Raw genomic sequence first — 27,819 nt, 5'->3', positions numbered from 1 at the left:
GAATTCTGCTGGTGAGCGCTGGAATCAGCGTGAGTCACGTCTTCCCGTATACTTGGACATCAGCCACTTGCAGTTATGTTGACAGTGCATGTACAGTCAGGTCTGAGGATTACATCTTTTTAACTTCCACGTAAATTATATAAAATTATGGAAATTGTATAAAACTTTAAAGGTTATATATATACACACACACACATAAATGTACATATATATATTTTATATATATGAATGCTTATAATTGCATCCAAAAAAGTGGTGAAGAGCAACCAGAATCAAATGAAATGTCTAAAGTTTCTGTTCAGGACTTGCTCTTCTTCTCATTTAAAAAAAGAAATCCTACATTAAATGTCTCTCCTGGAGGATTGAACAGCTTCAGAAATAGACCTTTAAAAATAAAACCGGCATGAATCCAACAGTCAGTGGGAACACAGTGCACAGAGAGAGTAGGCCGATAAAAAAAACATTTATTTAGAAACATACACTTTAAAACATCTTGTAAGCAATTATAAATTTAACAGCAAATTGTTAAAAAGTTCATGTCACTGCTGCTGTTCAGCATGATGGTAATTCACAGGTCAGAGACCAGTCAGCAACACCTCACCTCCAAAACACTGAGTGCATCCTACAAACTCTCCACTGCTGTTGCTCACAAACGTTGTATATTAGTAAGCACGAATGACAGTTTTAAGTGCAGAGCAGTAAATTAACACTTGACCACAACATCTATTGTGCTGCACTTTGCAGCAGATCATCTTTTATGATAGGTGTGGTGTTATGAAAGGGATATGCATAAGAGACCGTGACTGACTAATTATAGTGGCTAAATGCTGTGCAATTATTCTCAAGGTTCTGCAGCAGGTAGAACTAAAGATGTAAATGGCAGACGAGTTTTTAGCCATATAAAAACACACATATATAACATAGCTCTACTAATCTGCACTCTGAGGGCGTCCTGAGCGGTGCCGGATTAGAATTAGCCATGCTTTCCAATTGGTCAGATTTGCAAAACCATTCAGCAGACATTCTAAAGAGCCATATGTGGGCCGCCACCACTCAGAAACACTGAGTTAGCAATTTGCATCTCGTTAAGCCTCCCACTCAGAGCTCCATGTGTGCTTCCCTTATTGGTTTTTGATTCAAAAAGTTCACAGTGCCCCCGCTGTCCTGGTTTGGGGTGGACAGGTACTCTAACTCGTAGCCTCCGCTTCTGTTGGCCGGACGGACTTCACTTGATGTCTTCTTGTGTTCCAGGATCTGCTGCAGCTGGTGGCTGGCGTACTCGGGCTTGGTGGTGATGGGTCCTACGGGAACCTCTATGCCCAGGATGTCGGTGACCATGTAGGGGCGAAGCCAGCCCACCAGAGGGGTGCTACCGGGAGTGTAGTGGGTCTGCCGGTGGTAGAAGAGGAGACCATCCACCTGTAGTCAGAAATTCAGATTTAAAATAATCACAGCCTGATGAGAAGCAAACTAAATGTATTTCTGTTTGTTATATATTGTACTTATATACAATACATCATTCCCCTGAGCAGTTTCATCATCTATCTGACTCTAACACGGTTGAAGGACAAGTCTTCTTACGCTGAAGCTGTACTCAGCTGCTAGAGCGTTCTGAATCAGCTCTGCTGTGCAGTCGGTGCTTTGGAGGCTCACAAACCGGAACTGTTGGACCAAACAAAACCAGAGCACCACGTTGTTAGTTCCAAACACACTTTGTCTTCTTGTCAAAAGTGAGAAATTGCTTTCCAATGGAGAGTTTACTCTACGAGGACTAAGCCTGATTTAGCTCCTACTGGGCTGTACCACACAAACACTGAAGATTAAGAGGTGGAACTTGAACTCAAAGTTCACTCAGGCTTCTAGAAGCACCATAATCTTCAGGATTTGTGTGCAATAATCACTTTAGAGCCCAATTAGTACAGAAAACTGTAATGGGAGTTTGCCTTTAATTTTCCGTTGTCTCATTTCCCCCCGAGGAGGTTTGAGTTTAAGTTCAGGACTTTATTTATCCCATATGTGGAAACAAGGTGCAGCAAGGCATAAAGCACAACAAACAGAAAACCTAAGATTGTCTCAAATGACAAGTACTGGAAACTAGGAAGGAAAAATGGGGCGTGAAGTGAAGAGGCTCTGTTCCTGGTGCGGTTACTCACAGGGTTGCGTTTGGCGATTTCTGATAGGCCGTCCGTCTCCTGGACTTTGGACTGGAGCCAGTAGAAACGGAACTCTGTCTGTTGATGAGAGGACAAGCACTGTCAACAAGAAAACTCCTTTTCCAATCTCGAGCCAATGAGATGGGCAACGTGGCTAAAAGGCACATCTGTGGCCCAGACTTTGCTACTTAAGCAATTAGACAAGCATTCCTGGATCGCTGGAGGATCAGAAGCCAGTCTCACCGGGCAGTCGTACACCGGGTGGCCTCTCCAGCACATGACATCCAGGATGTAGTACGTTCTGTCCACCTCACTGTAAATGCAGTCCAGGATGGTGTAGTCTGCATGGGGCACAAACAAATATACAGCATACACTGGTATAAAACTCTTTTCATAGTCACGTATTATATCGGCTATTATTTTTAAACCTCATAGTACAAAATGACCTCAACACACTGCAACTACGAGGGGTTTGATGGGACCTCCACCCAATACAAGACACCACCAACAAAGGCGTCCATCAAGTCTTCACTAGGTGCTTTAGTTGGATCTCTGCTCTACTTGACCCCCTTAACATCCAGTTTTTACCCTTTTATTTCCCCTTAAGTAGCTTTAGGATTGTAAACATCTCTAAAATCACCGTTCCATCAAATGGAAACAGTCATATTTGGTTCCTCTGTAAAAAAGTTGGGATGTCTAAGAAAGAAAAGAAAGAAAGTTCTGTGAGTTTGAAAAAAGCTTGGCTTCCTGCTGAGTTTCTACTGCCCGCCCCGCCAGCAGGTTAAAAAGCTTTGTCTGTGATTATGACATTAAAAATCTTTGAATGTCGTTGCTCTACATCTTGGCTAGAACTTAACCTGAAACGGAAGCAAAAGGGACAACCTTCTGTTGGCGAAACACTTCCTCCTGTTGCTAAATGGCCTGAGTGGTCCACTATAATAAACCACTGCGCTCCACATACAGCAGGCCCACCTACCTTTTCCCATGGCTGAGTTGTGTCGGTTCCCACCGGGCAGCAGGGAGGGGAAACGGTTCACACAGTAGCCGCTTTTAGTGTACGCTGCAGTGGAACCCTTCAGGAAAACAAAAGAGACGGCGGTTACCGACGGCAGCTGCTCCCCAGAGTCACTCCAACTGGTTACATCTCTTGAGCCATGTGTTTATGTTGATCATAAAATGGCCTCATCTTCTACATTCTTATGAAGGCATTCATGTATATGTAGCATTGTTAAACTACGTGACACATGAAAGCTGCCTCGAGTAGCAATTTAGCTTAACCTAAAAATAATAGGAGATTTTCAATACAGATATACTGATGCAAAACGTGTGTTCAGTCAGGGCTGATATATATTAAGATATGGCACAAATCACACATAAACTGATCAAACTGCAATGCAAAAGTCTTCACAGTTATACAACAAAAACTAATGACTCATTTTGTGAGTTATTAAATGATAATTTACTTCAGTCATGACTTTAAAAACAACAGAATTTAAAACAGTTACAATAAAATCATATCGGCGCTTGAGCTGAAATGATGATATAAGACAGAGAAGTGTAACAAGACAAGTTGAGCATTGTAACTGCTGGGGGTCACAGATCGGAGGAGGTTTAGAGAGTCTTGGTGCCCTTCTTCCTGTCCCACAGAGAGCTGCGCAGGAACTCAGAAAGCTAAAAATGTCACACTAGGTAACTCAAATTAAAGGTGAATGCTCGCAATCAGATGAAACGTGTCTCATTCAGTTTTCCTCAAGCAACAGAAACCATCTGATGTTTCAGGCTTTCAAAGAGCCTTTGGAGAGCGCGCTGTGCTGCGGCGTTTCTCTGGTTTGTCGTCAATGAGGTCAAGGTCTGGAATAATGAATGAGGAACCAGATGACTGTCATCATGATGTGACAGATGGTTGCACCACAGGGTGTGGAGTGTCAGTGACAGCAGGACAACAAAGGTTTGTGAGTGCCGGGAGAGGAAAACTGCCGTCTAGGGCCAGTATGACAGGACGGGCATGTTGTACCAGAGTTACCTGTAATGTGCATCTGATGCTGATAAGCCTTTTCATTACTCACAAACCACAAACTGATAGGAGCCAAATGAGGCAGCAGTTTTACAGAAAAACACATGCGATGTTGTAAGAAAGTAAATCGGGAAAGCCCCAAAGTTATGACTTCAAGTTAACAAGACGTTATCGATGGCTAATTTCACTTTTTTCTTTCTTTAAATACTGTAGAGGACATTAAGAGAGGATTGTTTGGGGGGGGGGGGGGGTTCAGTTTGACTGACAGGTTTCTCATAATTCAGCACAGACCCTGGAGACTCATCCTGGATCCAAGCGGTCACCCAAATCTGGATTTATGTTTTCATTTTCTGTTGATAAGAAAACCAAACAAATCCTTTTTGCACGGTGGAGCGTATTCACATTATTTGTTAGTGGGGTCGTTCGGGGGCCACGAAAATAAAATGATAAAAGTCAAATGTTTTGAGATGTAATGATTTGCTTTTATTTGTCATATGTGAGAGTAAATTGCGTGACAACTGAAGACTTCACGTGATTTTAGTGAATGTCATTTAGTAAACGATTAATCCCGAAAATAATCGGCAGATGAATCGATTATGAAAATGATCGTTCGTCGCAGCCCTAATGTTGTTGTTGTTATGGGCTTATGTTAAAAAGCTGATGATCTTTCTTTTTGTTCCTGTTTTACAATCTAATGACATAATTCATATTTACATCAGCAAGACGATAACTTCTCTTATTTCCAAACGAATGACGAGACAAGATGTGGCTCAGTACGACATACAGTCAGCACTTCTTGTTTTTCAATTTTCAACACTTCTTCGGTCAAACGGACAAACACAAGCATACTTATGTTCTCAAGTGTTTAAAACAATGATACGCCAGTGGCTATATATGTTGATAAAACTACTTCACATAGCAACTCAGACTCAGGATTATGCTAATTCTATGATTCATATGGTGCTCATTTTGTACCTCACACACACAAATTCAGTAATCTAATGAAATGACTTCAGGCTTGGTTCAGGACATTTCTTCCTCACTGTAACTAACCCACATTGTCAGACGAGGTGGCTCTTCTTACTCACAGGCACGACTCAGCCCATTTCCCTGATACCAGGAAATGAAGGGTTGAATTTACAGGCAATAAAGTGAAATTACAATAATCCTCTCAAAATATTGATTCAATACAGCCGTGACGGTGCATTCAAATTAGATCAATTAGATCCTGACTGCTGTTGTTCATGTTGATCAAATTTGGAAAATGGTGAGACGGAAGGTGACACATCAAAAACAGCAGAGACGGAAACTAGTTCAAAAGCCGATAAGATATTTTCATATTACAGCCAGTATTATAAAGAGTACGGTCGAGTGCCCTGAGATCACTTCTGTTATGATTTGGAGCTATGTAAATAATATTGAGTTGAATTAAGAATCAACTGTATTTGATTGGCAGTTCATATGTGGTGAATTATCTATGAGGTGCCTTGAAATATTAACCTCCTTCCTCCCTGAATTCTAAAACTCAGAGGCTGCAGCGACAGATCGTGTGAAACAACAGAAGAGGGATAACAGGTTCTTACCTTGGAGGCGACAATGAGAGATCTTTTGCCCACGGGACAGACCACCATCAGCCAATCAGTGTCCAGTTCTGATGGCACATCCACCAGCCACTCTGACAGCATGAGCTGAGGAGGAAGGGGAACTCTGTTAACAAACCCAGCAGTTCATCTTCATCAACACTGTATTCACAAGTCCAAAAATGATGATGTCAAATCTGTTGGCAGGCAACAAGCTTGTTGGGCCGTCATTCCAAAAGCTCAGGCGCCCTCTGTTGGCCAAGATGAAGAATGCAGCTGAAAATCACACGGCGTAATGTGCCGTCCTTCACACATGAGTGAGAATAACAACACATCAAGCACTGACCTGGTTTGCATAATGTTTTGGCAGCTTCCTCCTCTCAATCTCCATCCCCTCCTCTTCCTCTGTGTTGCCATCTTGCTCCCGTTCCCCCTCCTCTGGCTTCTCCATGTCCTCCTCTCCATCGCTGTCTGCCCCCGTCCAGTCCCCATCAGCCAGACGCCGCGCATGGTTGACGTAGTTTAACCTTTTACTGCGATCAGTGATGAAAAAGAAAAGGCTCATTGAGATACTGTGAAAGCATCTACGTACCCGTACACAAGACGTAGTAATCACAAGAAACACGCATTTAAATCGCAGCCTGAACTGACGTCAGTGAATCTGCATTCTTCAGATCAGTTCTGTCAGGCTGGAAGGACGCCACCTTTAAGGGCTTTCTAGAACTGAGCATTATCGTGGCTGAGATGTAGCTGACAACTGTCACTGCAGTCGTAAGCATGCAGCTGGAAACAGACCAAAGCAGAGGAGAATGGAAGAAGGTCTCCAGGTTACCTTTCACCACTTAGAAGTAAGGAGCCCTCACTGGTAAAAAACATTATCTTCAGAATCGAATTGTTGAGTTAGGTCTGACAGCTGTTTTTAACTAATTTTTGGGTGCAGAATCCAAAACTGATCTCAGTTCTTCTCTATCACGTCAAGTTTTTGAACTATAGGATCCCCGATTTCTTAAAAAATATGAAAAATACTGTACTTAACAGATATGTGTGTGATAGTACTGACCTATTGGGAGCTGCACACACCTCTCACCGCACTGTCTCAATTGTGACTGCACAAACAAGTTGCCACGTAGCTGTAGATGAGTCCAATCGTAATCAGCTGGCAAGTCTTACTACAGCTAATCAGTGGAATTTTGCTTATCTGGAGGGTAAGCTGTGGAGAAAACACTTGACGTGCTAGAAAAAAACTGACTGCAATTTTGGAATCAGCATGCCAATTTTAGTTTTAATCAGCATAAAAATCTAACTCAACAGAAATTTTTTTTCAAATTGTTCCCCAGTGTTATCTATAGACTCCAGACCAAACTCCAGAGTCAAATATGAAATGTACGGACATTTACCTTTTCTGCAGGTCAAGGAAGCGCCGCCGTCGCTCGCTCTGCTCCAGCACGCTGAACTTGCTCTTGTACTGGGCCAGTCGAGGGTGGGGGGCGGCCGTACTGTTGGGTTCCTTGGACACAGCAAAGCTGGCCGAGAGGGCTTTGGTCAGGTCATCCATGGGGACTCTGTAAATCAATATGCCAGAGGTTATTGACCACTCCATATTGTAAGGACATTCTACGGCAAAGCTGCATCCATCACTTCCTACAGACATTTTGCTAGTTAACATCTGTATAATGGCACACATGTTCATGTGGCTGTTTGTGTGTGACTCAGACTGTGTGCTTTGGTTCACACAGGGATTTATCTCAACTGCAGCATGGTGGTGCAGTGGTTAACTGCTGTCCCACGGGAGGCAGAGCAGGGCAGGGTTGGGGGTTTGATTCCCGGCTTGAGCAAGACACTGAACCCTAAAGTTGCTCAGCACCTTGCATGGCAGCTCGGTCGCCATCGGTGTGTGAATGTGTGAGTGAATGAGACACTCAGAGCGTTTGGCACTTCCGCTTGATGAATGACTGAAATGATGACTTGATGATAGTTGGAAATGTATTTTCTCTTGATCGCTGGGGTCTGTGGGGGGGTCGTTGACTACATCTCGACGGTTCCATAGTAACCATGTAAACACATAATGTCCCGGCTGCTCTCAGAGGAAGTAAAGAGGCTTTCACTCGGTTAGTCCGTTTCAGTGCTACACAAGTTGAACACAGATCTGCTTTTACGACTAAACGTCAAGTTGACTGTTTGACAGGACGTTTCAGCCTCATCACTGTAACCCACACAGACGACAGACGACTTCTCAAACGGGGGATAAACCCTCATCTGGCGGGGGGAGGGAGGGGGGGGGGGTCCATGAAAAAGCCCGGGGACACTTGTATCACGGACTGCTACATCTAGCCAGGCAGCTATCTTAGCAGCTAATGTTAGCATCGTGCTCAGCCTGCTAGCATACCGTGGAGCAGCCAGCCGTTAACAACACCGATTCTACTACGAGACCTTCTGCTTCAGGTGTAGCTTCACATATTTATCAGGCCCGACGGAACACCTGGACGGGGGGGTTTGGTCAGAGAGTAACTTCAGCTGGAAACACAACGTACCTTGGATGGACACTCGGGGAGGCTGCTGCTGCTGAAACGTCACGCTGTCATCTTTCCACCAGCGGCGACTTTTAGTTGGCCGACTAAATACCGCAAACTAACCCGGAGTTTCTCCCAGCAGCGGACACGCGGACTCTCTGTAACTACTACATCGTTATTATCAACAAAAATGATCAACGAAGTATCGAAAGTAAAAGTACTCATTACGCGGAATGGCCCCTCTAAGTGTTTCATTATTACATTATAAAAGCATTATTATTGATGAATTAATATAAGCAGTACTGTAATGTAGTTGGTCGAGGTGGAGCTCATTTTAACTACTTTATAAACTGTCCTCCATAACAATACATACAATTATTAGCTGTAATATTCATTATTATAAACTGACCATATGGTTTGTATGTAAAAAAAATCTAACTAACTTTAACTGGAACTCTTGAATAAATATATTGGAGTATAAAGTGCTATATTTCCCTCTAAAGGTATAAAGTAGCATCAAACGTACATTATAAAATGATGTATATTAACTTTTCCTCTGATTCTGATTGTATTTACCCTGTGCAGCACTTTGAACTGCTTTTATATGAAATGGTGGCATAAAAACTGCATCTGAAGTTGAATTTGAACATCTTATGGTGTAGAAATAAATGTTTCGAATATGAACATAGTATATAAGTATATATATATATATATATATATATATATATATAAAACTTTATACTGGCATTATAGTGGTGGCTTTAACTAAATAAGTCACAGTTTGATTAATGCTATAACATGCAAATGTATGTAAGAATACTACTGCTACTAATAATATTGATAATAGTTATCATAATAATTATTACGATTATTACCTTTCTGCGTACTCAATCGTCATCATCATCATCATCATCATCTGAAACCGGACGGCATGAAATGCCCCTTGGGTGTTGTAATGTGTGCTGGATGCAGTACCGCGCTCCTCCTGTTGGGGGCGGTGTTGAGCCAGTTTCTCCTCCTTCTCAGAATATAAAGGAGCTGATGAAAAAAAGGCGAAGTTGCCTTCAATTGTCCGAGTCTAACGTCATGGAAAGAGTTACTTTGTTGCAGCGCGCACAGGAACCGACCCCGAGAAACCGCCGTGATCCGTGATGTGCGTGGCTGCTCTGCGGGAGGAGCTCGTTCGGTCGCTCGTTCTGCCTTTTTGTTGTGTTTAAAGGATCGAGGAAGATGCGCAGGGACCTGTTTACAAGGAAAACGCAGCAAGTTTGAGTCTGAGGGAATGCGGACCAGGCTCAAACTGCACAGGGGTACCATTACTCATCGCTGCGTGCTTCTTCACGCCAGGCCACTTTGTCTTGGAAATATTTTCACCAAGGATCATTTTCAGGCTCCGTAATGAGAAACAAGTGTCCGAGGAGTGAAGAGCGCGAGGTTGCAGTCCAGTTTCGGAGGGTTAAACCCCCCCCCGGTGCTTTTGGAGGAGCTCTTTGGTGAAACCAGTTTTGTTTTTGAACCTGTTGTGTGTGCGATGTGTGAGGAGGCAGAGCGTCTGTTATGAGGGAGATTAAATAGAGCCTTTGTCGTGAGACCTTCAGGCATCATAGATGATAAGACAATAGAGCCATAGCCTCGATGGGCCGAGGATGCTGCTGGTCACAGGCGGCATATTTTAGCCTCTTTTTGGCGGATAGAAGTCATAGTTTTACGTAACTGTTGACTTGTGTGTCAGATCATTCAGTTTACAAACGTCACCCTGTGCTGCTGCACACTCCATCCAACAGCTGCCATGTAACTTGAGACGCGTTTAAATATTACAGTGAGCTGGTGTCAGATGTTTCCTACTCAGCATGCATCAAGACAGTAGCATCAATACAATCTAGGCACCAGAATCTGTTGCTTTAGGACCCACTGGAGTATCAAGATGTCAGTGTCAGTGAAAGCCAAAGCAATCTACACTTTTCTAAGTGAAAACAAAGAGGAGATCAGCATCCAGGAGAACGAGGAACTGGTTATCTTTGACGAGAACTCGGTGGACGGCTGGTTTCAGGGGGAGAACAGCCGAGGGGAGAGGGGTCTCTTCCCTGCATCCTATGTGGAAATTATTCGCACTCGCTCAAACTCTAACGTGACTGACTGCTCCATTAGCCCGGCGGGATCTCTAGGAAATGACTCCTCCTTTTTCCCCTCAACCCCAAACGCCCCTCTGCCTTTGCAGCAGAGTTACTATGACGACGACGACGACGACGACTGGGACGACTGGGACGACAGATCGACAGTGGTGGACGATGGCGACCACTCTAGGAGCCCTGGGGCCAATGGACACGCCAATCAGAGCCCGCTGTCCAACAACCCCAACGTGCACTACCGGGCCAAACCACACATGGAGAGGCAGGACAGCATCTCCAGCTCCAGGAAAGGCAGCATGGTGGGCAGGAACTTGAACAGGTTCTCCAGCTTTGTCCGCTCAGGGGTAGAAGCGTTTGTGTTGGGGGATGTACCCATGATGGCAAAGATAGCTGAGTCGTACACCATCGATATGGGTCCCTTGGGGCCCCGGTGGAAGGAGAGCCCGCAGCCTTTCTCCTGCTCCATTGAAGACCCCACAAAACAGACGAAGTTCAAGGGCATCAAGACGTACATTTCGTACCGGGTCACGCCGAGCCACACGGGGCATCCCGTCTACAGGCGCTACAAACACTTTGACTGGCTGTACAACCGCTTACTGCACAAGTTCACTGTGATCTCCGTGCCTCACCTGCCTGAGAAACAGGCCACGGGGCGATTTGAGGAAGACTTCATCGAGAAGCGTAAGAGACGACTGATACTGTGGATGAACCACATGACCAGTCACCCAGTCCTCTCCCAGTATGAAGGCTTTGAGCACTTTCTGATGTGCGCTGATGACAAGCAGTGGAAACTGGGCAAGAGACGGGCGGAGAAGGACGAGATGGTGGGTGCCCATTTCATGCTGACCCTCCAGATCCCTAACGAGCACCAGGACCTTCAGGACGTAGAGGAGCGGATCGACTCCTTCAAGTCCTTTGCAAAGAAAATGGATGACAGCGTGATGCAGCTCACGCACGTTGCCTCGGAGCTGGTGCGTAAACACCTGGGTGGGTTCAGGAAGGAGTTCCAGCGGCTGGGAAATGCCTTCCAGTCCATCAGCCAGGCGTTCATGCTGGACCCTCCCCACAGCTCAGACACCTTCAACAACGCCATTTCCCATACAGGCCGCACCTATGAGAACATTGGAGAGATGTTTGCAGAGCAACCTAAGTATGACCTCTTCCATATGCTGGACAAGCTGTCGCTCTACCAAGGCCTGCTCGCCAACTTCCCCGACATCATTCATCTACAGAAAGGTAAAACCGGCCGGGAGTAGTTTCAGTGTGTGACAGATTTCTCTGGGAATTACAAATGTAACAAGAATATTAATGATGATTACATCCTCAATCAACACAGATGTTTGTATTCCTGCAGCTTCATTCACATTTTAACTGAAGGTTCAAGGTCAGCTCCCTATTTCAAATTACAGAACGACATAACAGGATATGAAGGGAGACGGCTCTTTAAGGTTGTAGCAGATGATTAATGAACCTAAATACTCTGATTTAACCACCAATAATAACTCTGTACCAGCTTCTCCTGCAGCAGCTGCACTGGGGAAGTGTTTCAGAAGCTTCACTCTGTAAGAGTCTGAGACTGGGAACAGACTATGTTGTTCTGTGTTGTTTCTCAGTCTGTGCTATTTATTTAGTTATGGATGACACATTAATTCAGGTTTGGCCTCCAGCATCTCCCCTCGACACACACACACACACACACACACACACACACACACACACATATGTGATTTGATTTGATAATCGATTAATTATTTCAGTCATTTTCAAGCAAAAATGCCAAACATTCTCTGGTTTTAGCTCGTGAGGATTTGCTGCTGATGTCACAGTAAATTGAACATGTTTAGGTCTCTGACTGTTGGTCACACGAGACAAGCTAAGTGAAGACGCCATCGAGGGCTGGGAGAAATTGTAAATGGCATATTTTACATTTTATAGACTAAAAGATTAATGGAGAAAATGATCGGCAGATTAATCGATAATGAAAGATATCGTTCGTTGCAGCCCTAATACTGATCATGTTATAAAGTACATTACAAAATAACAGATTTAATAACAGAATAATTACAAAAGAAAACCATACCACACTTGTAATAGTCAATATCTCTTAAGTGTACACAACCCAAACTGTGTATGTGTCAAGGAGCTTACTTTTTAATATCTAATTACATATTACTGTTAACATGTTATACGAAGTGTGTCTACAACATCTGTCATTAGAGGCTGAAAATAATCCAACTATTTACCTAACGAGTGAAACAACAAAACTACCATTCATATTATGTTTAATTTATGTTTCTGTTGTGGAGGTTCACCTTAGATTCCTCTGGGTTCTGTTAAAAGTTTGATGAGACAAATAGTCAGAGCTTCGTTGTTGTGTAACATTACAACCATCATGTGACGAGGACACCCGAGTCACTCAGGCAGGGATGTGGTCTACGGACTGGGCTGTCAGAATACGTGATATGTTATTTGGTTATCTAAACCTTTGTGACCGTGGCCTTCCTCTGTCTATCTTCTGGAGCGATGAATCGACGTTAAACAGGATATAAAGCTGTAATCCTTGTAAACCTTTATTTTACTTCCTGTGGTCTTTTAATTTGGCGACAGCTTGTTGACATCTTTATCCTTCTTCCAGCGGTTGTATCATCAACGTATACTGTGAATCAATGCTACCCATTTTATCTTTTATCAACTCCAAACATGTTCTTGTCAGCAGATGCAAACGTTTCTATGAGCTGAGACAAAGTTCAGCTCAGGTCACTCTGGGTCCTGCAGTCACCACCTACTGTAAGGCTCAAACCTCGGAGTCGGATGATGCTCCTTCAGGGCATTTCTTTTCAAGAAGGGGACAACATAAATACCCAGAGTGACACGTCATGCTTGAAGCAGCTAATGTTGGAAATTCACTGCTGACATTTGTTGAAAACTGTCGTGCCACCACTGCCATCAATGGCTTATTTTACTCTCATGTATGAGCGTAACGGTGTTTAATCAGTAACCGTACAGGCCTGAACTCATAAAGCACTTTCCTGTGGTTTGAATGATTTGAATACTCTGTCACAGTTGTGTTTGTGATGGCTGATGACAAACCCCGCGGTGAAATATTAGCCTGCGCTGACGTCAACATTCAGTGTCAGCTCCCAAACAAAGAACCATATCAGCTGATTGGAGTTAGATCAGGAGGAAGGAAAGGGCTGCTACCAGTGAGGAATAATGCTGTCGGTAAATGTTATAATCTCCTTCAAACAGCTGGCGCTCATTATCACGGAGGTCATTATGATACGATTCAGCTAGTTGCATTGCACTTAAAGGGTCAGTCCACCAGAATCACAAGTGCTTAACTTTATTATTGAACCCTGGTGGTGTCAGGCCGTGCAGATAGTTTCACTTTCACATGTCAAAGATCTGAAATGTCATTTATTCAGTGCCTGAAGCACCACTGAGTAAAGCACCATGGATGCATTAACAAAGGATGATGTGATATTAGAATTATTTTTAGAATCACTTTATTTTGTAGAATGGTGGATTATATGGTGTGTGTGTGTGTGTGTGTGTGTGTACAGAAAGTGGTCAGATTTGTATTTATTTATTTTATTTGGGTAAAGTTCTTGTAAAGTTTATGTTTAAGCAATATTTAACATTTTAGAAGTTTTGCTTATTCACTTTTTTTCCCGAGATGAGACGACTGATACCACTGGAGCCAGGCGACAGTTAGCTTAGCATAAATACTGGAAACAGGGGGAAACAGCTACCATCACCTCTAAAGCTCACTTGTTACGCGCCTGTGACTATTGTTCGGCCGCATGCAGTAACTTCCTGGAGTCTTGTCATTGTCAGGTTGCCAGGTAACCAGCGGAGACTCCCTAACGTATGGAAACAAAAGTGTAGTTTTGTTAATGGTACTAAAACTCACTTATTCGCAGTAGAATGGAATAGCCAAGAGACAACACACTGTGTACACGAGGAGGTTGAGCAGCAGTGTGTTTGTGCAGGCAGAGACCTTTTCCCTCCGCTGAGTATTCCCCTCGATGTGACTTGTGTTCTGCTGAACCAGATACAGCTGTGGCAACACTCACAACACACAGAACTGAGGTCAACCTTTTCCGGCGCACTCCTCCTCCTCTTCATCTCCCCATTGCTTCTTTCCTGCCTGCCTTTCCCCTCCGCTGGGGTCTATAGGAGCTGGTTTTTAACTGTGATCCTGGTGAGCATGTGAACTGCAGGAATGTTAACTGTCTTTGAGATGTGGTGTTGGGCAGCGACTGCATGTGGCCTTGATAAAATGGATCCAGGGAGGACAAAGTTTTGGGTAATGTCAGAAAAATGTCAGGGTGTGCTCCGTACATGTCGTTCTCCCGTTCTCTCTGTCCTGTTTTGGCTTTTTCTCAGCAGATCTCTGAGTCTCTTCTCTTTTGGTTTCTGCTGCCGCTCAGTCTGCTAGTCAGTCTGTCACATCTGCCTTCCTCTTCTTTTCATCCTCTTCCCTCCTGTTTCCCCCTAAAGACAACGTTTTAGAATTGTCAGTCTGGGCAGCTGCCCTGGTTTCAATAATGGAGAAAGTAAATGTAGTCTGGTCCAAAGGCGTGGACTCTGCTGTACTTTGAGCCTCTGCCAAAACGAATCCCACAGTAAGACCTTGATCTGGTTTGAATACAATTGAAATCTTGACCTGAAGGGTTAATTACATTGCATTGCTGTAGAATAAAGGGCCTCTGAGGCGTTTGTGTGAGAGGCCAACGTTAGCACTGCTTCTTCAACCGCACCTCCTGTTGCAATTACTTGTTTATTGTCAATCCTGGTCTCTGACGTTTATTGTGCTGCTTCCTGTTAAATTAGCAGTACTTATTTTGAGTTATTACTTGCCTTGAGTTAATCACTGTATGATTATACATAATCATAAAGTGAGCAATGCAGGTCTGGTATCAATCTGGTCCTAAATATTTCATGTGTGTTCTGTGGAAATGAGGTTACATCGACCGTAATTGTAACGTGTTCGTGAGAGTAAAGCAGATATCATGTTCTGTAGATTGTGTACCTGACAACTGATGATGCACTAATCTGAAACAAACAAAAAGGGTACACAATAGAGTGAAACCGACCCGCCCTGCTGTGTGGGTATCAGTCCAATCTGATCACATGTTATGTGAGATGAAATCTGAAGCCTTGCAGCTCTGCATGAGGTCTGGACCTGCATCACCTGAGTCCAGAGAATGACGTGTTGTGGAAAATAAGGCAGCAGTTACTGTTAAAGTCTTTTCTACATTCAAATGAACCCCAAGTTGTGAGTTATCTAGAAAACTGTTTAAAAAGTTCAACGTTATAAATTACATAAAACCAAAGCCAACGCCATGACAAATGTGCTGTGGTACACTGCAGTGCATTTTTCAAAATAAAACGCACCAGACTTTAGCTGTCCTCCTTTTATCTTGACTCATTGTTTTGGACAGTTAGATTGTTCTAAAGTCTAGAAAGTGTGGTGTTTGTCTCTGCCCCCTTCAGCTATTGCTGATAGTGGGATCAAGCCGTCTGTGATCCACACCAGAGCAGACCATTATTCAGGCTGAGAATGAGCCGGCTCCCCTGGGACGCCAGCCAGACTTTTAATCTGGACAAGAGGTTAGTTGTCCTCCATATGGCAACACATTACAAACCACATGCAGGCTTCATCAGTTTGGATGACATTTATTTTGCTGCCAGTTCTGAGGAAATGTGTGCGCCCCCTCGATCTGCGGCGGTAACAGAGGGTCGTCTCGCATCCGAGCGTCTTGGTGTGTTTTGTCAGTTCTCACTATTGTTTAATGTTTAAAGTTTAATGTTTAAAGTGCTGACCGGGAGCTCATGGCGTGTTGATATCGTCTGACAAACATGTTACAGATTAACATTCCATACGCTGCTTACAACACACTCGAAAATACTGCACCGTCAGCAGCAAGACAAGCCTCAATCTGTGAAACCAGGTTTGGGTTTCAGGAGCGTGCGGTGGCCCAGTTACAGCACCGTATGAATGTTGATCGTGTTATTTTGTTGGCTACAGTCCCCTCTGCTGACTGTGGTGACTATGGAGAGCAAATGTTTTCTCTCTCCTGTTTGCGTACTCATAAATCTCGACAAAGGCTCGGCTCTCGTCTTCACACACGCTGTCTATCCACATGCTGCTGCATTCCTGTCTGCGTTGGCCCAGTGAGCTGTTGTTTCACACTGAAGGAGATTACAGATGTCTCGAGAGCTCGCTCTTTACCGCCGCCGCCGCCTCCCCCCTCCTCTCAAAGATCCACACATTTTGTGGTTAAGTGGCATTAGACTGTATTGGCATCGGGGTTGTGCCAAGTTGAACCTCGCTCAAAGTTTGCCTCAACGTCTTGCGACGTAATTCACGCCGCATTAGCCGATAAAGTGCATGTAAGCGCTCATTCCTGGTAAGATTGGGGGCATTTTAGTGTCCTGCAGCTCATTATTTTGATTTTACAACCCGCAATTCTACAGTTCATTCGCTCATTATCCCTGTTTCCAGATGACGCTGGTAACGATGTTTAGTTAACAAAAAGCTGTGATAAACCTTCTGAATGCTGCCTGTCCAGCACCAAATGATGAACAAAGTTAGCTGGTGAAAATAGTGGAGCACAGAGCAGTGAAAGAGCCAGATGCTTTGCTCAAGAAGAAGAAGAGACCTCAACTCCAAATGCATGCTAGTGTTGCCTCGTTGTCTGCTGGGGGAGTGAATAGGCAGCTGTTAGCTGTTTTATAAGGTGATATATGTCAGATGTTGTGTTTCCAGCATGTTCCACTGCCCCCAAGTGGCCAAACATTAATTAATGTTGCTTAAACGCAGTGCTAAGTACGACATGGTTGCTTCGTGGTTAGCACTAACGCCTCACAGCTGGAGGCTTCCTGTGGGGGGATTGCATGGGTTTCCTCAGGCCCAAAGAAATGTAGGTTGGGTTAACTGGAAGACTTGAAGGTGCCTGCAGATGTGAGTGTCTGTCTCTATAGCCTTGTGACAGACAGGGTGAACCCAGCCTCTTTCTCAGTGCATGCTGGGAAAGGCTTCACTCCCCGTCGACTCTTAACAGGCAAAGTGGTTTCGGAGGCCGACTCTCCGAGTGCTTGCAGTGCCATGAATAGATGGAAAATAGAAGTCATTGCCATCTGTATTTGTTCATGTTTTGATCAATTCATTCTTTGGCATCACGTTCACCAGTTAGCTCACAGATTAATTGTTTTTCTGGCTCTGCCCATCGAGTCCCCCAGTGCAGCTAAAGTACAGCTGAAGTAGCCCAGAACTGAAACTTCATCTTCTTAGTGTTAAGTTGAAAGGCATCAGTCTCCCAATCGCCTCCCGATCGTCTCCCTCCGCCGACACGAATGAAGCTTTAACTGTCAGAGAGATGCTGCGCGTCTGCCAATGTAACATCTGCAGTCATGGTAACGCCGACACGGTGCTTGTGGTTGGCATGGAGACGCTGTCCTTCTGAGGAGAGAATTGTTCGCATTCTCTGCTCATTTCTTGTGTCATGATGTTGCGTGAGCAAGCGATCATAAACGTTAGGACAAAGGAAAACCCTCGTCACCTGGTCCAGTATTTCATTTGGTGGCACGTGTCGGAGGAGGTTGGACATCCACATTGAAGGGATGAATTTAAGGACAACTATCTTTCATTTGTTCTGCCTCTCCCAAGCCATTGCAGCACTCAGTAGATAACAGTTAGAGGGCAAACACACGGAGGAAATAATACATCTGTTCCACAACAAAAGAGCTGAATCTATAAATTCATTTAAATGTCACAATCAGAAACAGAACGGTGAGGCTGAAGACCCGGAGGGATTTAATAATGACTCACACAAAGTAATAATGATGTCACAGTTCGTGTTTTATTTTATTTGATGTGTGATGACATAACGGACTCTTTCAATGAGTTTGAAAAGCCTACGTTCAAAACTCAGCATAAAGCTGGTCGTTTAGTTGCACATGATTGCTGGAAATCCCAGATATTTGTATCCATATTCAGTCCAACCTTTGATTTCACTGTGACTACACCCTTTTTTCACGCAAATATGAGAAACCTGAGGTGACAAAGGATGAAATAAATCCATTTCCAGATCAGTGGGGCTATTAGCAGTGGAGAGGAATCATACTTCCCTTCTAGTAAACAAATACATCTGGATAGGAACATGTCTGACATGAGGACGGATTTATAACACCGTCTGTGTGAAAGTGAAGTATATAATAGTTTTATATCAGATTCTCTCATATCAAAAAAAAAGAAACATCTGTCAAACATCTTTTTGCATGGCTTTAATTAAGAACTTCAGTTTGAGCTTTGGAGCTTTGGAAGCTTCATGTCTTATTTCTGCAGTCTTGGTCAGTAATGTGGAGCGTGCAGAAGAAGAAGCCCGCTCGCAGATTAAACATTTCTGGTAACTAATTCCCCGTGCAGGCTCGAGAGGGTGGTTCTGTTCTGAACATTCCTCGTCCCTGAAGTAATAAAAAATCGAAGAATTGGAAATATTTGTCTCAGTATCCCGTGGCTCCTCTCCAGAATAAAAACGAGCCTCGAGGATCAGCGGACAAAGGATACGTGAGGTGGCTGAAATCGGTTGTGCTCATTCCAGCTCAGGACATAAACTCCAGCCCTGTTTTTATCTGCGTATCTGATTGGCTGCTGTAAACACTGTTACTGTTAGCTTACTCAGCAGTGGGTTTTTTCATCTTTGTGTATCCTCTGGGCTTTTAAGACCCACTTTAAACACTGGCAGATACTGCAGAGTCCTTTTGACCCTGTCATGCATTCTTGAAGCTGTGTCTCAGTTTTTCTTCTTTCCTCTCTGTTTTCAGCTCCTCTGCACATGTTGTTCCTCTGTCCTGTCTTTTTCCTTTCCTTCTCTCCCCTCCCCTCCCCTCCTCTCCTCCATCAAAATTAAATGTCAGTATTTACTTTGATCTGTCCAGAGTCCAAAATGGAGGAAGCTATCGCAGCTTGTTATCTGTGTTGCTCCAGCCACTTTTATTTAGCGTACCTCTGTCAAAGTTATGACTTCGATATGACACCTGCCTAAATATCTCGATAGTGATTTGGAAATGATGCCGCGGCAAAAACCTCAAACATCAGGAAAAGTGCTGGAATAATATATGAAATGACAGAAGATTGAGCTCTAGCATGTTTTGGACTTGTTAGCGTGTTGGCGTGTCAGCTGTTGGCTCACCAGCTCACCTCTACTATGGCCCGTTTCACAGAGACTCCGAGCCACTTCCTGGTGGCCTTGAGACTTCAGCTAAGAGTCACATCAGTAAGAAGTCTTTTCTCTGTTCTGTTTTCATTCACATTTTTTTGAGATCAACAGAGAACAAACATCTCATCAGTTCACTGTGGTGCTTGACACAGACGTCAGCCTCCACACACACACACACACACACACACACACACACACACACTCTCAGAGCCCTTTACTAATGGTCAGTGTTTTGTGGTGACAAGCCTCATTTGTCCTCAGTTGAAAAATGTCTCTGTTTACTTGACTGTCCGATGTGAATAACATCCACTAATCTTACTCAGTCACGTTAGTCCTTCCTGTGTTTGAACCGAATTCACAGATGAGTTTATTTTACAGTGCTCTGTTGAGTCATTCTGATAGTCTGTCTTGTCAATATTTGGACATTAGAGCAGTTTAAGAGTTCAGACCTACAGTATATTAGCATTATAATGAGCATGAGTAATGGCTGCTTCAGTCACTTGGTTCACCAAACCAGAGCACATTATCTTGGATTTGAAAACGTCATGCCGCTACCTGCCAAATATCTTTTCCTTTTACTTTGCAAGAGAGAAATTTAGCCCAGTTCCAAGTCTTAAAAGAAAAACGGGGGTGTTTTGTGGTTTGCATGGCAGCAGTGAAGTCACTACATACTAGCGGCTATGCCTTCACATATTAGCCCAACACTGTTTCACTCCTCACACCCACACAAGCTCACACACCTCCAGAGGATTGTGAAGCAATAAGCAGTGTTTTTCATAAGAAGAGATAGTTTTCAACTTCTAAAGGGAAAGTAGGAGTTTTGAAGGAGCACATGTTGGTTTGTAATGATGGGGTCATTTCAGTTCATCCCGAATAACAGTTTCCTAATGTCTTTGTTTTGGAAATAGAATCATCATCGCCAGAGGAAGTGAAAGAAAGTCAGTGACTTTGTACGAAAGATACTCTGTTCACAGCACAGCTCAACCTGTAATACTGTAATACTGTAGGAGGCAAGTTGGATTCTGAATATGAAAAATCATTTTGAGTGTTTCTTCAGCTCACCAGCTGCTCTGATGAATTAAGTCATGCTACATATGGCTCCCTAAAGACGCCCATCTCTTGTCAAAAAGGTGACACTAGCACACCTATCAGCCCACGTTGTGTTGATCAATTACACACACATTACAGGGGTCGGCTGATTCATACTAACGAAAGAGGCTCCACTTCATGATGAATCAGGTGTTATTAGCCGTGACTGGAAATCATGGTCCCACAGGAGGACAAGTTAAAATTAGACACGCTTGTCTTAAAACTGCTGTGTTCTAATGTTCTTAAAAGAATCTGCAGTCTGTGGAGAAAAATAATGCTGGCTTTGCTGAAAAGGAACTCAGTTATAGGGAACTGGGAACTGTATCCCCACTGATGCATAACTACAAGCGCACAAGCTCCCCGTGCTCCAAACAAATACAAACAGCCTAAAGAGCGACTTCCGTTCTCAAAGTTTGTGTCAAAGGGACACAAGATGGATGCAGGCGTAGAGAAGAAGTGCTGCACTTCCTGACTCCGTCCTGCAGTGACCTCGCGCCCTGTGAGGCCTGTGGGAATGGGGAATTTAGCAGATGCCTGAGTTTAGTGGCCCAGAGGGTTGTGGTCATAGTTAATCTCGACTGTCCTCACTCTTTGTCTCTCTGTCTCACACTCGGACCCTGTATGACTGATTAAACCAGGCCGGCATCTGCAGGTCCGGAACAATCTGAGAAAAACACAGATTTCAGTTCCCTAAAAAAAACCCAAGGTGGGATTGTTGGCTAACGCCGTCACTACGGCTGCAGCCGGACCGATCATTTCTCTGCCACTCATGTGGGTCCAGGTCGCAATGACTGACTGAATTATATCATTAGGAACTATTTTTATATACTTGGAACAATTGAAACTGTTGATATAAGAAGAAATAATTATTGGCCATAAAGTCTGCATACTTTTTATTAAAGAGTTCAATTTAACTTGAACCTGCAGGAACCCTTCAATGTGTTTTTAGCTCCTCTGTTAGCCGTTGTCCTTTTCCTCTCCTCCTCCCCCCTCCTCCTCTCTCCTCTCCTCTCCTCCTCTCTCCTCTCTCCTCTCCTCTCCTCCTCTCCTCCTCTCCTCCTTTCTCCTCTTCTCTCCTCCTCTCCTCCTTTCTCCTCTCCTCTTCTCTCCTCCTCTCCTCCTTTCTCCTCCTCTCCTCCTCTCCTCTCCTCTCCTCCTTTCTCCTCTTCTCTCCTCCTCTCCTCCTTTCTCCTCCTCTCCTCCCCCTCTCCTCCTCCTCTCTCCCTCTCCTCTCCTCTCCTCCTCTCCTCTCCTCCTCCTCTCTCCCGTCTCCTCTCCTCCTCCCCCCTCCTCCTCTCCTCCTTTCTCCTCTTCTCTCCTCTCCTCCTCTCCTCTCCTCTCTCCTCCTCCTCCTCTCCTCTCCTCCTCCTCCTCCTCTCTCCTCTCCTCTCCTCCCCCCTCTCCTCTCCTCTCCTCTCCTCTCCCCCCCCCCCCCCCCCCCCCGCTCCTTAACCCCCTACAGAGTCCTCGTATCTACCCAGCACAGACCCATGAAGCTGTCACATGTGAAGTTCTTCAGTTCTCTTTGGCCACAGCCATAAAACAAGCGGTAGCCGGTCTGGTTGGGCAAGATAAACAAATCTGGTGCCTTTCCAGACCACTGGCAGTGTATCATAGAGCATTTGTGAACCAGGAAAAAAGAAAGAAAAGAGGCAGCTAGCCTGTAGTGGGGAAGAGGGATTGCTTTTTAGAATAGTTGGAAACCTACACAGCTTGGCCTTTTATTCTGTCACAGTTTTTCTTTCGGTAGCTTGTGTTTTGCGGCTTTGATGATATAGTTTTGCATGAAGTTAGAGTGCAGATTTAGCTGCGAGGCTTTCTTTGTGATGAGATTTTACATTAGCCGATCCAAAAATGTTGATTCAGCCCCCCATTATTCCTCACTCCACACACACACACATGAGCGGCTTTCCTTTATGTCCCACTGACATGCTATCTGGTGATGCACATTCTCCTCTCATGTGGAAAACAGAATACATGAATGTAGGTCAGCACCACAGACTGTAGTCCACACGCCTCCTCGCTGGAACAGACTGGAAGTGCTGTTCATGCTTTCCCAGACTTCTGCCAGGAATTCCATACAAAATCCAGGGCGGCATGAACTCACAGATAGAGTTAATGGATAAAACCTGCACACTAGCACGTCTGAACTAGTCCTGCTGGCCGGCTTATCGACATGACGTCTGAGGAAGATCGGCCTCCAGGTTTCGAGCTCAGCTTGTTTGAGATTGAGACGGACTCACTAACCTGATGGGAAATGCGGCGTGGCGACATGCCATCGGGCTGCCGTGTTCTTCACTTGGAAAGTGACGTCATGGCAGTCTGGGTGAATGTGGTTGTAACTTGTCCTTGGTATGCAGGGAAACAGAAAGTAATTGTGTGGTGTGTTCCCTGCTCTACCTATAAAGGGCTCAGCTTTGCACTAGTTAAGTTCTGGGGGGAAAGTTACGATGTTGGTCTTCACTGCTGAGATATTGGCACAACATTACTGTAGCTCTTTATATATATATATATATATATCACAATGTACAGTAAAAGGGTCCCAAAGAGCAAAACTAATCTTTTTTGACTGTATTTAACTTTTATTACAACTTCTGTTTCATGGTTATCCTTTTTTGTCTCTGTAAATCAGCTGATCATCGCTGACATCTTACAGGGACGTAGCAGATTTTACATTGTCTGAAACAAGTATATATTTAGGTGATAGTGACATAAAAGGTCAGTCCACCCAAATACAAACAGATATAATTTCTTACTTACAGTTTGTCTGTCTTTTTAAGTTTTGTGCCTTCACCCCAAATCTGTTTGTGGTGTTCAAAGCATAAAAAATGAACACTTCTACAGCAGTCAGCATCATGAATCAGCTTCTCTCACTTCTCTGGAACAACTATAACTATATTTTGACAGGAAATAGTCCGTATATGGACACGGTTGTGTTCTGTGGATTATCCAGAGCAACCAGTACATAATGTTTCCATAAAAACATGCTGCTGTTACATTTTTAAATCTAGTTTTTCAATCTTAAGAGAAGAAACCCTAAGAAATGAAACCCAAACTGTCTGCATGGCTAGATACACCTATGCGTAAATGATCAAATATGTTTGTTGTATTTGGGTGGAGGCAGAACGCTCAGAGATGGATATCTCTAAAACTGGTTTTGTTTCTTTGTCCTTTGGGTGAACTGACCCTTTAACTTGTGGTGTTCTGTTTGGCCTCGAACCAGCCTTCTGTTTTTGAAATGATATATCTTTTGTCTTAACTCAGGTGCCTTTGCTAAGGTGAAGGAGAGCCAGCGGATGAGTGACGAAGGGAAGATGGACCAAGACGAAGCCGACGGCATTAGGAAACGCTGCCGGACTGTTGGGTTTGCCCTCCAGGCAGAGATGAGCCACTTCCATCAGCAGCGAGAGGTGGACTTCAAAGACATGATGCAGGCCTACCTCAAGGAGCAGATAGCCTTTTACCAACGTGTTGTCCAGCAACTGGAGCGCACCCTGCGCATGTACGACTGTCTGTAAAGACACCGAACTGCTGTCCAGTTCAAGATGCCAAAAAACCCCGAAGAGAAGGAAAGGAAGGTCCAAGTCTTGACTCTTTTTTCAGGGCGTTTTGTGTCGGTCGTGTTTGGTTCGGTTTGACAAAACTGGCGGAGAAATGAAGCCGTAGTGACAGTCTGTCACTCTGATGGATTCAAAGTCACATCGTTTGTTTTTTTTAAAGACCTACTGTACCGTTTTATTTCTGAAATACACATCACATAGGCAGTGTCACAGCATATTGTTTATTTTACATAATTTAAGGTGTTTGTTACGTTAAAATAAGAATATAGGTTTCAAATTCATAGAGAATCTATAGATGAGTTTTCTATAGTGTAACACGCCATGAAACGGGTTCTGTTTAGAAATTGTCCCCTTCTCTCCAACATCACGACATTCATTCATGTCTCTTTCTCTAATGTCTCTTAGTACAAGTCACAAATGTCTGTCTTTGCACCGTGCGGACGACTCACTGACACCATGTCATTCAGTTTATTTCACGTCATTTTCTTACTTTTTTCATGCAGCAAGTGCCTTTAAGGATCTGAGGCATTCTGATGGAGTGAAAATATGTTTAAATGGACCATTTGTCTGTAGCATGCCTTGTGTTTTATAGGGGGGGGGCATTTTTGGAATGAGTTGTGATTGGAAACAAGTTTGCACATGTTTTGATATACAGTGGGCCATAGTGTGTGGGGGGGTGTCTGTGTGTGGGTGAGGCAACTACTCTGCTGATCAAGTCCCTTTTCCACAGTGGAAGACAGTGAGACAATGAATGATGTTTTGTATGTAGCAGCAGGTTTATCTGGTCAACTAGTGTGAAAAGCAGTCAGACAGGTGATGTGAGGCAGAATATTTGTATTAAATTGAAGTTGACACAAGACCAAATTCTTCCTATATAAATGTTCATATCAAGTATTTTAAGACAACATCTAATACCACATTATATCATTCAGATTATCTCTATACTGTATAATAACTTGAAGAAGTAGTTCGACATTTTGGGAAATATGCTTGTTTACTTTCTTTCTGCTAGCAGAAGCTACGCTTAGCTTAGCATAAAGACTGGAAACGGGGGGAAACAGCTAGCCTGGCTCTATGCAAACGTAAAAAAAATCAGCCTACCAGCTTGTTTAAAACTCAATAATTAAAAATGTTATATTTCAATTGTTGAATCTGTACAAAAGCCAAAGTGTAAAAACATAATTTTGTGGTTTCACAGGGGTTAGGACACTGCACCCACTCATGAAATAGTCCAGCACAGACCCCCCCCCTCTAACACAACCACCGCGTGTTCTCACACTGCTTTATAAGGATTAAGCAAACGAAACACAACGTGCTAATTAGTGAGCTGGTGCTGGTAGGCAGATTGTGTTACCTTTGGGCTGAGCCAGGCTAGCTGTTTCACCCTGTTGCCACTCTTTATGCTAAGCTAAGCTAACCAGCTGCTGGCTAGAGCCTTAAATTCCTCCTGCAGACACAAGAGTGCCATCAACCTCCTCACCTAACTCTCGGCAAGAAAGTCAATACGCATATTTCCCAAAACTGTTCATTAAATAATAATAATAATAATAATAATAATAATACATATTCATTCCAGCTGTGGTCACAGTGAAGTGTTCATATTTAACGTACTCATTTTTCCACAGAAGGAGATTTGAGTGGCTATGAGGCCCCACTCTTTACTGTTTGAGTGTTTTTCTAAATAAGAGTTGTTCCAGTAGCGTTACTCATCCTGTTTAACAGGACTTGTGGTCTGACGAGACTATCTTTAGCGTCGTGTTAACCTTCCGGGTTTATTTGGAGTCTGCGTTGCAATTATAAGCATTACCTCAAGAAGTGTAGGGAATGTTTTTGTGAGCTTCACACGCTTCCTCCTCAAGCAGTTTGCAGTGTTCATGTGTGAGACACTGAGTCTTCACTGTGATGGAAGAGGGCTCGATCTCTCAGTGGTGCGTTTGGGTGTGTATGAAAAGTGAACGGAACATTATTTTGTGACATCTGTGTTTGTGAGTTTCATGATTTGAAGTTAGAACCTTTTTGTGGTTCTCACATAACAAAGAAGTGCTGATTCAGAGTGCAGGTTCCTCAGTAAACAAATGCTCCCTGTGTGTGTGAGTGTGTGTGACTCAGATCTGAGTGTTGTATCTGTTACTGGTACTGTTCAGTCCACAGCTGCAGCCTTTAACCCTTTGCTGTCTAAATGTGCTGTTTGTTTGTTTTTGAACAAACTTTTGCCTTTCTTACTTCAGCATTTTTTTCTTTTTAATTTCTGTCGATATTTTCACTCATCGCAGTTTCTCAAAGACCAAAGAAGTCATTTTCTACTGGGCTTCCTTTTTTTACTCTGTTTGGTTGTAGTGAAATTGAATGTGCTCTCTGGTTTTGTAATTGAATCTGTTCTGAGGAAAATGTGAGGAGAGCATTTGGAAAAAGTAAAGAAACATTCCACAAAGACACGGCAAAGGACACCAAAGGCAGAGACAGATTTTGGGCAAAAGAAAAGACATTCAAGGTGCAAAAGAAGGAGTGAAAAACCATTGAAAGAAGCGCAGCCCCAATCAGGTTCCGTAATGACACTTTCCTCTCATGTTTCAAAGCTGCACGATGAGTTCAATGCCAGACATTTCACACAAGTGACTGTTTCTTAACATGGATGTGTGAGCTGGTGAGTTGCAGGAGCTCTATGTTTTAGTTTCAGTCTCTGAAATAACAGATGGTGATTTTCAGAAAGCAATCTGTCACTTGATTTAAGGGAAGGGGACCTAAAAATCTTAATAAAAGTAATGATGGTGATCACTTCCTGTCTTTCTTCCTCTTTGTGGATTTGTCAATCAGTAATCATTAACACTTGATACTATAGCAGCATTGTGCACATTATATCTAGACTATTCAAATATTCTGTTTTACAGTTGGAACGTGTGAGCATCATATTTTATTTACAATAACCCATATAACCGCTACCTCGAGTGTAGAAAACACACATGATTATAACCCAGGAAACACTGCTGAAACACTGGGACACTGGAGCATGCAGCCACCTTTGTTTTCAAGTCAAATTCTCACCGTTTTTTCTATCCAAACTCTCGTCACGATATTTGTGAGCAGGATGTGATGACACACACCAACAGTTTGTCCTGAATATAACCAAAACAAGGACAGCCAGAAGCTGTATCCAAATTTCTGCGCACATGTAAACATACTGACACGGTGACGTTTTACCAAAATAAATGAGACACAGAAAAATATGCACAGAACTGGCCAGAAGTCTGAAGAGAGCCGAATGGTTAACGTCAAATGGAGCAGGCGGTCTGTTAGGTCTATCATGCTTTGACCAGAAAGCACGTGTGCCTGTGTTTTCAGCCATGGTAACGCTGTCGGTGCAGACTGAATTATCTCCACAGCTACTGGAGGGGTTGCTATGGGATTTTATACAGACATTTACGTTCCCCACAAGATGCCCCACAAGATGAAGGTTTGTGACCCCCTGACCTTTTCCCCCAGCGACACCGTTGAGGTTGACAGTTTTGGTTTTGAGTGAAACATCTAGACAATTTCTGGATGGACATCAGTGAAATTTG

At 43.7% G+C, this 27,819-nt stretch overlaps 2 protein-coding genes across 3 annotated transcripts; one reads left to right on the top strand and one right to left on the bottom strand.

The window, feature by feature from the left end:
* Window positions 1–448: 448 nt before the first annotated feature.
* On the bottom strand, window positions 449–9,512 carry snupn (snurportin 1). The gene is made up of 9 exons (XM_070906825.1): window positions 9,133–9,512; window positions 7,145–7,309; window positions 6,094–6,280; window positions 5,751–5,855; window positions 3,130–3,226; window positions 2,397–2,494; window positions 2,154–2,231; window positions 1,582–1,662; window positions 449–1,419 (listed from the first exon to the last, which is right to left on the bottom strand). The coding sequence occupies exons 1-9, from the start codon at window positions 9,171–9,173 to the stop codon at window positions 1,099–1,101; spliced, it is 1,173 nt and encodes a 390-aa protein (XP_070762926.1). The 5' UTR covers window positions 9,174–9,512; the 3' UTR covers window positions 449–1,098.
* snx33 (sorting nexin 33) lies at window positions 9,387–27,037 on the top strand. 2 transcript variants are annotated; one of them, XM_070906823.1, is made up of 3 exons: window positions 9,387–11,357; window positions 11,565–11,622; window positions 23,967–27,037. In XM_070906823.1, exons 1-3 carry the CDS (start codon window positions 10,182–10,184, stop codon window positions 24,218–24,220), a joined length of 1,488 nt encoding a protein of 495 aa, XP_070762924.1. In that variant the 5' UTR covers window positions 9,387–10,181; the 3' UTR covers window positions 24,221–27,037. The 2 variants fall into 2 exon arrangements, with proteins under 2 accessions (XP_070762924.1, XP_070762923.1); XM_070906822.1 differs by having other exon boundaries at window positions 9,387–11,622.
* Window positions 27,038–27,819: the final 782 nt, after the last annotated feature.

The sequence above is a fragment of the Enoplosus armatus genome, chromosome 6 (genome assembly GCF_043641665.1).
Source record: "Enoplosus armatus isolate fEnoArm2 chromosome 6, fEnoArm2.hap1, whole genome shotgun sequence".
NCBI lineage: Eukaryota > Metazoa > Chordata > Actinopteri > Centrarchiformes > Enoplosidae > Enoplosus > Enoplosus armatus.
This window is presented reverse-complemented; position numbering and strand designations above follow the sequence as displayed.